We start from the raw sequence: 13331 nt of genomic DNA, 5'->3' as shown, positions 1-13331 counted from the left end.
GCCGAATGATTCCGCGTCGTCAAAGAAATTCCAGTGACTTTAAAGCAGGCTGGTGTAGAGAAGTGCAACGAAAAGTGAAATAGACTTTTCTTGTGTGTGTGTGTGTGTGTGTCTGTGTCTGTGTGTGTGTCATTGTATTTCTGCCACCCGGTTTCCTTGAGGAAGTCGTGGATGTTTGATATCAAGTCACATGATATCCCCACGGTCCCTTTTTTTACTCAGTGTCATGTGGTCGTCTCACTAGTGTGTGACCAATCAACTGACACAATGTATGATGCAAATATTGACAAGCAAGAAAAAGGGGATCTTCAGAGTAAATTTTAGTCCAAATTTTATGTACATTTTTTTTCATGTGTGGAAAACAAGCTCTAAAAAGACAGCGGTAAAAATGTGTTTACAGAAGTCTTTTTTTTTTTTACAACAAACATTTAAATGGACGATCCTGCCAGGCACAAAACAGTTATTAAAGTATTCCGTTGTGTTGCCATCTCTCTGCTGACTCAATCCTGGGCTGAACAATAACAATAATAATAATAATAATAATATACAGTTTATGCAATACTGACGTTAGATGACGCACTGTTCACAAGGTAGCTATGGCTTTGGCAGCCACTCTCCTCCCCAGCGGCAGTGTCAGGTCAGTGATGGCCAGGACGACTCTGGGTTTGGCCAGAGCGGGCAGCTTCACCAGCTCAGAAACCTGCACATGCGACAACACAGAGAAACAATAGTTTTCAGCTTTTCATTAGAAACAACAGAAGAAAAGAGCATTCTAACCCTCAACTTTCCAGTTCATTTTCATTTGTTTGTTTCTTCTACTCAAAAATGATCACATGCTTCCACTATGCACACACACACACACAAACAGTGAAACTGTTTCCTTAAAACTGCAGTTTCGTAACCATTTAAGAACATTTGTTTTCATACAATCCGTCCATCTTACATCACACGTCACACACTTTACTAATGCAATATTATTGCCGATACCTCCCTCTGCCTCGAAACACAACAAATCACTTCCTATGCGCAGTGCAGGAATGTTGCCGGGCAACAAGAGAAAGAAACCCCGCTATTTTTTAAGAAACGCAGAGGTCTGGTATAGACTAATGTGACAAAGGTTTGAACGTAACCAACATTTGTTCATAAAAGTTACGCACTACACTTTTAAGCAAAAAAATCTTCATTCTTTGGTTATCTTCTCCCATCTTGACCTCCCCCCCCCTTCCAGCTCATAACTCACCATTGTGAAGGGCATGAACTGAAGGATGTTCCCGCGACTTCCCTGCTCCTGGCACTCGACGCACTCCTCCATAAAACTCTGTACGAACTGGGTGTGAGGTCCAGCCATCTTGGAGCCCAAGATGGAGGAAATGAGGAGGAATAGGTTGGCTGGGAGAGGAGAGGAGAGATGAGAACAGGTGGTACACACATCATCTTGACTTTTTTAAATGAAGTGTTATCCAATAAACTTGGCCAAAAATACAAAAGTGAATAAAAGGCAAATGTGTTTATGCAACTGTACTAGCTCTCTCACTATGATACGGATTTGCTTCCATTTAAATGGGACCCAGACAGAGGTTCAAGACGCAAAGAAAGGTGGACAAACTTCTTACCCAGGACCCGGTTCAGAGGGTCCCTCATGTTGACAGTGTGGAGCTGGGAGGCTGAGAGGGAACTGCTCATCGATCGGTCGCCTGTGATACAACGTGTGACGTGAGAAACACATGACAGTTCTTTTTTGTTTTCTGTGGTGTTTCTAAAAACCCTATACACACACACGCAACAAAATAACAGGGAAGTCACCAGTAACCCGTGTTGTGACAAAAATAAAGAATTTACTGTAGATTGTGAAAGTCTCATCCACTGTAAAGTTACATAATCATGAGCTGATCCTAAAATAACCTCCTGAGAATTTCGTTTTAAAAAGATGCAGGTCAGGTTTTTCTTTTTTTATTCAAATCAAAACAAAAGCACGCCTTCTCTTTAGTAGTTACAGTACAGTTTCTAAATGACTGGCATTAACAAAGGAAAAAGGGCAAGTCTGAGCTCACCAGGCAAAATCAGCTGATATATATATATATATATATTTTTTTTTTTACAAAGTCATGCAATGTTCTAATCCCCGACACCATCTGCGGTGATTTCTCAGACTAGGTGTGTCAAAGACTGAAACTGAAAGATTTTTAATATCCGTGTAAATCCTGACTAATATAAAAACTTTTTATATTAGTCAGGATTTACACAGATACGCTGTTGCTCCCAGTTACGGCCTTGTTGCTTGTTGTTTTAAGGAAAAAGCCTAATTTCAAGTAAGAACCTGCTGAGGGGAGAGAAGAAACAGATACGTGACGCTGAGACAAAATTGGGTCAAAGGGCTTCGAGAAAAATGCTTACAAGAAGCAACTTGCCGGTAACAGGATCTCCAGAAAGTCGGGTTTACTTCTGAAAACCATTTGGCATTCGCATAATCCCCGGCTCAGACTAGCACAGGTTTCATAATACAACTGTTTATTAAAAAGCTAATATTAATAGACTGACCTGGACTGGAAAGGGCTACAGGCTCATCCTCGTTGGAGCTGAGCAGACGCATGAGTTTAGATGGTTGAGTGTCATCCAGGGGAAAGAGGCTGTTGTAATCCTGTGGCCCATAATAAATCATTTTAGACATCATGATAAGAAAAACTTGCTTTCTCACGCTGAAAGTAATATTTTAAATAATAAATGAGATTGTGAGTTTTTTTTTTTTTTTTAACCTCAATATCCTCTCGCTGCCTTTTTCGTTGACGAGCTGAGAACTGGCCTTTGTGGTGAGAGGAGAAAGAGCTGAGTGCACACCACACAGACAACCTGAGGAGTCACCAGGACGGTTACGTTAACACTCGACATCAGGGGGAATAAACATAACGGCTCGTCGACGTTCATACACTCCGCTTACTTGGCCAGGGCCTTGCCGGGTGGATCCGCCAGGCTGTGCCAGTGGGCGGCGTCTGTGAGCAGGTTGGGCAGGATGGTCCCCAACAGAGTGAGGGTGATCTGCTGAGTGTCCAGACAGAAGATGCTGTAGAGTAACTCCACCGCACGGTTGGCCCACTCCTGTCGAGTTTCCTTCAGCAGTTCCTGAAATAAAGATGAAGTGCTCCAGTTACACACCTTCATCCATCTGTTGGTCAGACTCGACTTCAGTTTTCATCCTTCATCCAGGACGTCCTGTGAGATACAACCATGTGATGCAAGCAACACAATATGCATTACAGCCGAGTAGACCTGCAACTGACGATTATTTTCATAATCGATTCATCTATAGTTTAATTTCATGACAGAAATGTCAGAAAACGTTAAAAATGTTGTGTAATGTAATGTTGATCAGTGTTTGTCAAACATGGAAATAATGAGGTTCTCAAATGTCTCGTTTTTGTCCACAAACCAAAATGATTCACTTGTAATGATTTATTTGTTATGTGGAGCAAAGAAACGAAACAATCAGAAATCCAGTTTTAATAATGAATAAAAGCTTCAGACCGATGAATCGATTATCAAAATAGTGGACGATTCATTAAGCAATCGATTAGCTCTACTGCCGAGGTAGACTGACAGCGGGTAGTGATGACGAAAAAAGTGAACGACTAATGAATGAGTGAATGGAGTGAATGAGTGAGTGAGTAAGCCCAAACCCAAAGTGACTTCTGTACTGTGTGAACAAGAGAAAAGTCATTCAAGGATCATTGCTTTTTGAAAAACAGGTTATTGTTGCACAGACAAAATGTCATTCTCTGTAAATGGTTGTGGTAAAAGTAGTAGAGCTGAGAATCAGTCAATACAACAAATAAAATAATAATAAATAAATATAAAAATAATTTGTCTTACAATAAATAATCTTTTGGTTTGGGTCTGCTATTCAGACTGGACAGATGTCACTAGGACGGCTGTTGTTTTTCTTTAATTCGTTTACCAAATGTTTAATGGAGAAAATGAACATGTTTAGTAGCTGTATCATATTCGTCTTCCTACCTTGACCAAATTGTTAGTGAACCAGAAGACTCCGCCCATGTTGAGGAGAGACTCAAAGAGATGCAGGGCCCGGCTGTCCACCCAGCCTTTGCGCAGCACAGTCTGGAACTGCTTGCTGAGGGCCGTGTGGATGGGCTCTTTGGCGGGCAGCAGGTTGCGGTAAGGAATGGGCTCCTGGCCCTCCATTGGCGGCCGCAGAGTTGTGGCCGTTTGCTGGAAGACGTACGCGCACATGTGCTCCATGATGGAACTCATAATGATCACGCTGGGGGGAGAGCATGAGGAGAGGATGTGACTGTTAATACATGCGACAATGACGTGCACTGCCTTGGTCATACTTTGCGCGTTCATAAACCCGTTGCTGATGTGGTCTGTGTGGACGTTTAAAAGTGAATTAACAATAGGTTCATTCTTCAACATAAAAAAAAGAAAAACAGTTGTGAAGGAGTGTTTGAACACTGCTACAGAGACGTTACTTGAAGGTAAACAAAAAGATGAATTGGAATGTAGGCATTTAGTGACCGTTTTATTTTACTTGAAACATTATCTCAACTGTCTTGTGATCAAGAAGAGAAGTAGAAAAGAAATGTGAAGAGAGGGGCTGTTTAAAGCTCTGTTTGCACTTTTTATTTATTTTAATAATTGAGAATTTGGTCATGTTTTCTTTTACTTGCAATGTAGGTAACAAGTTCATTGTGCCAGCTACAGTACTCATTTTATGTACGGCACAGATCACGATTTATTTTCCGTATTAAAAGTATCCTACTTTGAAAATTGAAAATAGACTGAGACATTCGTAACTTTGCTGCAAGGAAAATTTAGTAACATCCCTGCCCTACATGAACAAAAGCAAACACCCTCCCAGTTTAAATCTGTGTGGACTGTATGCACCAATTGCACATAATCCCTGTTCTCAACGCTTTCCAGTCCAGTTGGTGGCACTCGACAAAAAAGATGGTAACCATGGAAACTTGCTTGAGGTTATGCAAAAAAAGTAAAGTTCATCTGTACCCACACTTGTACAGCAAAACACTCAAAGCTAACATGGACATAAAAAAACAGCCTGAAACTTGAATGAAATGTGAAATCAAGGATGCATGTAGAGATGTTCCGATACCATTTTTTCCCTCCCGATACCGATTCCGATACTTGTGCTGTGGGTATCGGCCGATACCGAGTACCGATACCGATACCAGTGTGTTATAAAAAAATATATATCATACTACGCCTGCATGACTGTGATATGATTATCATCACCAAATCCTTTACCGTATCAGTCACGGGTGTCAGACAGTGGAATAATCTGGATGAGGAGATGAAACGGAGTGTATTTAAAAAGAAGTATGTAGAGATGACCATTAATCGATACAGAATGACCCAGGAGGAAAGTATGACAAAGGTCAGAGACAGAAATCTGTAGACACCGTGAGGATACGGCAGTGGAAGCAAATGTAACCAAACAACAGCTGACATACATGGAGTCTGATTGACTGTCTAGAGCTAGACTGCATCTCTGAGTGCTACCTGATGCTGAAACATGTTTTTGTCAAAATGTCTTAAGAAAAAGAAAAATGATGTATTGTATGATGAAAATATGTATTCTGTGGGTAATGGGGACGGAACTAGATAAGCTTTTGCTTCTCCGGCTTTCCCTTTTGGTTATGTGTATTGTTTAAACTACACTAAGATGATGTGTGATGATGAGTGATCTAACTGACATGACCGAAATAAACATATATATATATATATATATATATATATATATATATACACACATATATATATATATATATACACATATATAAATAAATCATTGGTGGTAAGGTTTGGCTCAGGTTAAACCCTCTGTAAAATATGAACGAATACAGCAAATGGACATCATTTATTTTTACCAGTGATATGTTATTTAGTTTTTCAGCTTGTACGTTTGTTTTCACTCTGGTCCAAACACCGCAGCACTGGCAGAGCTTCATGTTTCCATGGCGACTGACCGGGAAAGGACGCGCGTGACATCATTTTTACTCGACTCCAGATTGTTAAAATGAGTCTCTGAAGTAACGTTAAACTTTAAAAACAGAGGCATACATACGCAGGACACAGGTACGCTGGTTAGTTGTAGCGCTGCTCTTTTCGTTTAATAAACGGGCCGCTCCAGTTTGACGTTAGACGCGCTAACGGAGCTAGCGCAGCTAACAACGCTAACGGAGCTAACTGGTAAATACTGCCAAACCGCCGACATGATGAGCTAACGTTAGCTCCTTGTCTACAGGTGTCGGGTGATCCGTTCTTCTTCACGCCTCTAAAACAGCACAGCGCAACTGTTTCAAGAGCGGCGAAGAAGAACTGCGTCAGAGCTAACGGAGCTCTATTAAATAACGTGGTATCGGATCGGTGCATGGACTCCAGTACTCGCCGATACCGATACCCACATTTTCGGCAGTATCGGAGGCATTTCCGATACCGGTATCGGAATCGGAACAACTCTAGATGCATGTGTGGAACACTAAGCTGATGCAGAAAGTTTGACCAGGCCTAAAAGATCGTTTAAACATAGTGTCTGGTCATGGGTTGAGGTTGTAAAGAGTTAGTGTGTGGTGTTTTCTTGTACCGTTCGTTGTAAAACTGCAGAGTGTTCTCTCCATAGTGTGGAGTCACAAGCTGCCTGATCATCGTCTGGGGTTTCTCTCTTTCATCCCTCCCCAACATCCTGACGTGAGCCACCAGCCACGCCACTGCACATATGGCCATACTGCACACCTTTCCCTTGATGTTGTCGGTAATCTTCTAAACTCAGAGAGAAAGAAAAGAGATGACAGAAGTGAGGAAGAAAAGAGGAAGGAAGGAGAGAGGATTCTGACCACAGTGCTTCCATGGACGACGGAAAAATCGAGAAGTCGCATCCGGGACGTCATTGCTGTTGCAATTCACCACAGTTTCCACAGAACTCATCATGCTCACTTGAGTAATGTGTCAAAGGGAGGTTACCGATGTTAGATAAGCAACTGATATCTCATGAAATCTCATAAATATTTTAGAAGGAAAGCAACACATACCTGTACTGCCTCCACAGACAGTACGCCGTTCTCCCACGCGTTCAGAACTTCCAGGATGGCGGCTGGAATGCTGAGGCAAATTTCGTGCCATTTCACCTGACTGCAACCACACATAGTCATCAGAGGAAATTCTATATTTAGAGCATGACTTGCCATAAGTAAGAAATTTCTATTGCACAAATTAGACTGAAATGAATATACAAAGACCAAATGAGACACAGTAAAAACACTTTTTCACAGTTGGAGTTAGTTTTAATAAATAAATGAATATACTATATAATGTGTGTGTATATATATATATATAATTAATTGTATAATATATAATTATAATATATAATTAATATATAAATATATAATTATATTCTTAATTTTATAAGAATATAATTAATTAATATTCCCCATTATTGATACGACTTGCATTCAGTGGTCTTACGTTCCACCGCTGTGTCTCGACAGATTCCAAAAAAAGTCAAACAACGTGTATATATATATATATATATATATATATATATATATATATATATATATACACACATACATATAAAAACACTGCATTAGTCTTGAACTCACATTAATTTCATCTCTGAGGAGTTGTTCAGCAAGGTTACCAGGCTCTCCACTTTGCCAGGCTCAGGTCTGAAGCAAGGGTGGTCCGGGTTCAGAGTCTTCCCCTCCTCGGGCATACACGTCTGCAGCCATGTTTCAAAGAAAGGCGTCTCCCCTGAAGGACTGGGGTCCGACAGAATCACCTGGCGGTGGCAAACGGAAGGAATCAAATAAGGTTAAAGCACTCAAAACCGACAAATGACACAGACCCAAATGGATTAATAATATCATGTTGTCATCTTGAGCCAAGGCAAATTTACTGTATAGTGAGTTTGGGGTCCCATAAATTTACCTCTGAACCATATGTCTGCACCACGTGGCAGAGCATGAGAAAGGAGATGTCGAAGAGCAAGGCCCGGACTGACGCAGACTTGGCTGAGAGCGAGAGAGAGAGAGACGAGTGTTAATATCTCAGTTGTTAAATTGCAGGGGAAAAAAATCCCACATTGGAAGACGTCACTCCTGTCTTTAAACTCACATCCTTCTCCACTGATGTGCTTGGGAAACTCGTTAAGCCTGTAACAAAAGACAAAAATCATCCTCAGGAATTTCCAATGGGGCAAGCACATACACTTTAGGTAGGGTTATAACATGGTTTTCAAGTCATTTTATGCTTTTTTTTTTTGCATCAACTTACTTAATAAACTTCCGGGCAAAGGATTTGAGTTTCCCAGTGGCTGCTGCTGCTGCCAGGAGAAGATCAAGGCTCTTCCCAGACAACATGTGTCCCAGGACCCCGAGAAGGCCCTCAGGGGACTTGGAGTGATCTGCATCGACTGTCTAATGGTCAAGAAGGACAACTCTGTAACTCACACTCCTATTGTCCTACTGTACACTTAAGAATCAGGCCGTGGTGAACTACCTTTAGAATATTGGTGACCGTTGGCTCAGCTCTCAGAATCAGACCTGGATTGGGCTGGATGTTAGCATTTTCTGCGGTCTTTAGCCTTGGGGCGAGCTCCCTGTCCTCGGTCCTGAATCAAAGGTGCAAGAGGAGAGGGATAGGACAGAGGAGAGAGAAAAAAAACACAGAGAGGGAGAGAAAATGACGAGAAAGAGGAGTGCAAAGAGGAGGGGTTGGGGGGTACGGTGTGAACACAGTGTATATGGCAAACACATCAGTTGGTATTCATTCTCAGTTGGAAACTCATACCGTTTTGAAGTGAGGGTGGCTGTATTAGTATCCGACAGCAGACCGAGCTTGTTACACTCCTGTAAGAGCATGCTGAGGCAGTCACAACTACAGTCAAGTGAAAAGAAGCAAAAGAACACATACAGAAAATTAGAAATGTCATGGTGCCGGTCTTTCAATAGGGTAAAGATGGTGGATTGCATGATTTTTGGAAAACTTACTTGCATCTCTGATCAGCCTTGTCCAGCAGTGGAGTGAGTTTGAGTAAATATTGGAATGCAATGTTTACATCATCCATGAAGTCCTGGAATATACATGTCATGTTTAAAAGTGGTGGTGGTGGTGGTGGTGGTGGTTTATGGTTATTGCTATGATTGTTTTGATTTGTTGCTTTACCTGTCCCTTTTCACTTTGAGGATACTTCTTCAGTCTGAGTAAAACCTGTGGGATCTGGGATAAAGAAGCAAAAAACACACAGGTGACTTGTTTTTAAGCTTGCAATAAAATTCAGTATTTAAAAGTTAGTCAACCAAAGATCCTGAGTGAGAGCACAGGTGGATCACTGCCATAGAACGCATTCAAAGCGAGCTAAGACGGGAGCGATGGGAATCAACAAGCAACGGATTCTGCTTGTGTAGTGATCACTTAATATCCGGTACAGAATTCAAAGCTAATACTCTTAAATATCTTGTTTATTTTACATGTTGTTAATGTGATGTGTAAGCATTCCACAGAGAAGGATGAGAGGAAGTTTATCCGAAAGATAACGGAATCTTTCTCTGGCTGTTCCCATACTTTGCATGAAAAGCACAGCAGGGTCATTGAAAGGGTCTAATATATTCAGTCTGTCAAGTTCTGCAAAATATTGCTCAAATTCCTTGGATTTACAGTGCACAGTGAACTCTGACAGCTTGTTATCAACACTGGCGCTTATGTAGAAAATTGGCAGTGCAAACAAAATCAGTGGCACGACGTCAGGAACATGCATGAGCAAGTTGATCAAAATAATGGAGCGTAGTCTTCCCTAAATAGTGGCTTTTACTGTTTATTAAAAGTCACAAATACAACCAACACTCACACCAATCGCAAGAAACAGGCCCAATTTCACACTGATAGCCACTTAAAATAAAACTTACCTTGAGGAAAGTAAAGGCAGTCCATTTAAGCTCCTCTGTGCCCTCTGGTGACTCAATGAGGCCAGTAAAGCAAGCCTTCCAAATCTCCAGGACAAAAAGAGAAGCAGGAATTCGCTGAGGGAGACAAATACATTGAGAACACTGCTTCATCGACTTATTAATGTCAAAACAACAATACATTTATTTGTATAGCACTTCTCTGTAACAAATGTTACAAAAGGTTCTCTAAGCAACATTTAATTTAAAAATAAAAGGAGTATGAGCAGACAAATCATGTCACTTTGTACATGAAAAGCTGACGTTTTCTCTGAAAGAGTTTTCATTCTTTTCATGACAGAGAAAAACAACAACACAGACTAATACATAAATATTAAATATTCAAATGTTTACCTGCATTCTCTTGATCATCATCAACTGCTCCACAAGTGGCTGCGTCTCCCCCGTTAAATTCATGGTCCCTTCTAGCATGATGAAGGCGTGGACTGACGGGAAGGACGCATGAAGCGGAGCTTCACACTGAACTGACAGCATCACTGGAATACTGAACGAGGAAGAACGGGGAGTAAGCAGAAGGAGGGTTCACTGTGATGGTCTTCACAGCGGAATACAGATTCACTTGCAGGGAATTGGATGGGAATCTTTACCCTTTCACTAGTGACAAACTTTCCTCCAGTTTAGTCCTCAGTGTTTGGTTAGGTACGACGCTGAGGCCATCGGTCACTTTAAGCACTGCCTGCTCTACATTGTTCCAGGATCCTGTGGAAGAACAGCAGCAGGTTACTCTCATATAGCTTTGGTAAAGGAAGAATCGCCATTATATTTTGTAGCTAATACACACAAAAGCAAACTAAATCCTCAAAACACCTTGATCTTCCAGCCGGGCAATGTGAACCAAGGCTCTGTTCTTATTGCAGTTCATCATACTGTAAAGCCTCTCCTGGCAGGCTCGCAGACTGGCCTCTGTGCTGGCTGTTGGGCCTAGTTCTCTCAGCTTGTCACAGTACCAGCCACAGCCCTGCAGCAGCCACACCACCACTGCCAGCAGGGCCCGACACAGGCCGATGCATTCCTCTGCTTTCCCGTGACAGCTTCACAGTCAGAAAAGATAGAAATCAGTTTAAAAAAAATTCACAAAATGAAATAATAATATACAATAGAAATAGTAAGGGAATCATGGAAAGCAAGAGAGACTTATAGTTTAACATAAAATACCAATTCAACATTTTGGTATAACTATTTATACCTATTTAAAAGAACAAAGCCACGTAACAGATGCCAACTACCGTAAAACACTAAAGAAGAAGAAAGTTTCATGTTCAAGAATACGCTGTAAACATTTGTGCAACTGAAACCGGTTTAGCTCTATTTTGGCACAAATGTTTTTGAGCAGTTTCTCTCATGCAGCTTTAATATTATTTGATTTTACATTCAGGAGTTTACAATACACTGCAATGTGAAAGATCCCAATGCAGATATTATTTAGTGAGGAAAATGATGACGATACACAGCTGCCAATGGAAAATGTCCCATACCTGAGACGGTGGCAGAACATGTCCATTATGTCCAACAGTGATTTGACGCACAGCTCTCGAGAAAAATCTTCAAACTAAAAAGGAACAAAGATCTATTATAACATCTGAAATTAATTGTATGTTACATTAAAATGCACTATGGTATAATTGTCTTGCAGCTTAAATTACCTTGCTGATGGCTGTAAGGACACTGGAGTAAGACACCATCTAGGGACAGAGGAAGGTAATGTTCACAACAAATATACCAATATACTGTATTCAATGACAGTTTGACAAATGGTTCAGTTACACATTATTTCTTGTGAGCTTATTACCTGTGAACTTATAGCATATTTAAGGTAAGACAAAATAAGGGGATTAGGAGAGGGACCAATCATTGCCTGCTCCATGAGAGCCTCTGGAAGAAACAAACAGCAGAGTCACAATTAGGCATAATTAATAAGTAAGTCATGATAATATTTTGATAAGTGTAAGAATATGCTTAATAAAGTTTTTTTATAGATTCTTAAACACAAGTGTATCTCAAATACTGCTTCAAGTGCAATAAATTAAGATTCTTCTGTAAGTGTTGTTTGGCCAAGAACTCCATGTTTGATTTGTTTTCATATTTTCTACCTGGTACACTTTACTTTAACTCCCCCCTCACAAGACCCTAAAACAACTACTACTTTATGGGAAGAAAATTAATTGAGAATCGGTCAGACAATTGCAATGAGAGACAGTGCAGTTAGTTATTAATTTATTTAAAACTAAACTAAATTAGATTAAAAGAAAATGTTTTAAAGGGGACATTAAGATTAATTTAAATAAAACTATATTGTGACCCTGTGATGGACTGGTGACCTGTCCAGGGCGTACCCCGCCTTTCACCCTATGTCAGCTGGGATTGGCACCAGCGCCCCCCACGACCCTCAGGTGGAGGAAAAAGTGGCAGGAGATTGATCGATGGATGAAAACTATGTTGCTGTAATGAAAATAATGCATTTCATTCCAGGAGCATGAGCACATTTAACACATTCATTCATTCACTCATCTTCTACCAATGAGGGTAGCAGGGGGGCACTGGTGCCAATCCCAGCTGACATAGGTCAAGTTAAATTGCATCAATTAATGACCACAACACCGTTTTCTTTTCACATACCTGCGAGATTGAGGTAGTCCCATGTTGCTCCCTTTGGAAAGTTTTTCTTGATGTTGATCGCCCACTGGTAGTCGCTCCATCGCTCCTTCCATGCCTGCAGAATGGCTTGCTTCAGATTGACCACCTTCATCCTGCAAACGTGCCCCCACATTTGTAAATAATACAAGGTTTTACACCTTCATGGAAGCTGGGGTCGTGTCGTGTCCATTACGACACCGGTCATAACGATGCTACATGATATTAAAAACTTGGCAGTAAAAACAATCAGAAACGTCGTATTACGCACAAACTCCCGGTGTGAATTAGGTCGCGGTATTTTGACATTATTTAAAAGTGGATATTTCTATAAAACACTGTGCTACACTTATGAGCTTTGACGCTGACGTTAGCCGTTAGCTGGGGGAAGTCATTCAATTGTGTATACTAATAAAGTTGCCTAGCTAGCTGCGGAAGAACGCATTCTGGAATGACACAGCACAATAAGAGCAACCTCGAGCACACTGCGGAACAAAAGTATGTGATATATTTACCTCACGTTTGTAGTTTTTTCACAGCGACACTAGTTTGTAGTGTTACCGCTTCACAATGTAAGGTACATTATTGTTGTCCTAAAATACGTGTGCGCTCATTGGTCAATTTCGTGACGCTTTCAGTATTCATGTCGCTGATTGGTTGGCGGAGAGGCAGGCGGACCAATCAATCCGCGTGAAACAACTGGGTGGT

The 13331-nt window shown here is 40.9% G+C and overlaps 1 protein-coding gene across 1 annotated transcript; it reads right to left on the bottom strand.

Annotated features, from left to right (window-relative positions):
• Window positions 1–314: 314 nt before the first annotated feature.
• med24 (mediator complex subunit 24) lies at window positions 315–13293 on the bottom strand. Its single transcript, XM_058621070.1, has 26 exons — window positions 13139–13293; window positions 12609–12739; window positions 11782–11864; window positions 11636–11674; window positions 11468–11541; window positions 10800–11023; window positions 10580–10691; window positions 10326–10476; window positions 9936–10049; window positions 9196–9249; window positions 9021–9103; window positions 8821–8907; window positions 8530–8629; window positions 8305–8447; window positions 8146–8183; window positions 7960–8042; window positions 7632–7810; window positions 7062–7161; window positions 6617–6792; window positions 4009–4273; window positions 2936–3117; window positions 2754–2847; window positions 2539–2638; window positions 1614–1694; window positions 1241–1389; window positions 315–700 (listed from the first exon to the last, which is right to left on the bottom strand). Exons 2-26 carry the CDS (start codon window positions 12736–12738, stop codon window positions 584–586), a joined length of 2958 nt encoding a protein of 985 aa, XP_058477053.1. The 5' UTR covers window position 12739; window positions 13139–13293; the 3' UTR covers window positions 315–583.
• Between the last annotated feature and the right edge of the window lie 38 nt (window positions 13294–13331).

Source organism: Solea solea, chromosome 21, assembly GCF_958295425.1.
Source record: "Solea solea chromosome 21, fSolSol10.1, whole genome shotgun sequence".
Taxonomy (NCBI): domain Eukaryota; kingdom Metazoa; phylum Chordata; class Actinopteri; order Pleuronectiformes; family Soleidae; genus Solea; species Solea solea.
Note: the sequence above shows the minus strand (reverse complement) of the source record. Positions and strands in the feature narration are given on the sequence as shown.

What these genes read in the sequence shown, in the direction of transcription:
- med24 (XM_058621070.1), bottom strand. Translation starts at nt 12,738, where the DNA reads ATGAAGGTGGTCAATCTGAAGCAAGCCATTCTGCAGGCATGGAAGGAG. An exon ending in TCACTAACAATTTGGTCAAG is followed by an intron (nt 3,118 to 4,008) that starts GTAGGAAGACGA and finishes TCTTTATTTCAG; the next exon opens with GAACTGCTGAAGGAAACTCG. An exon ending in AGTTCATGCCCTTCACAATG is followed by an intron (nt 701 to 1,240) that starts GTGAGTTATGAG and finishes TCGCATGTGCAG; the next exon opens with GTTTCTGAGCTGGTGAAGCT.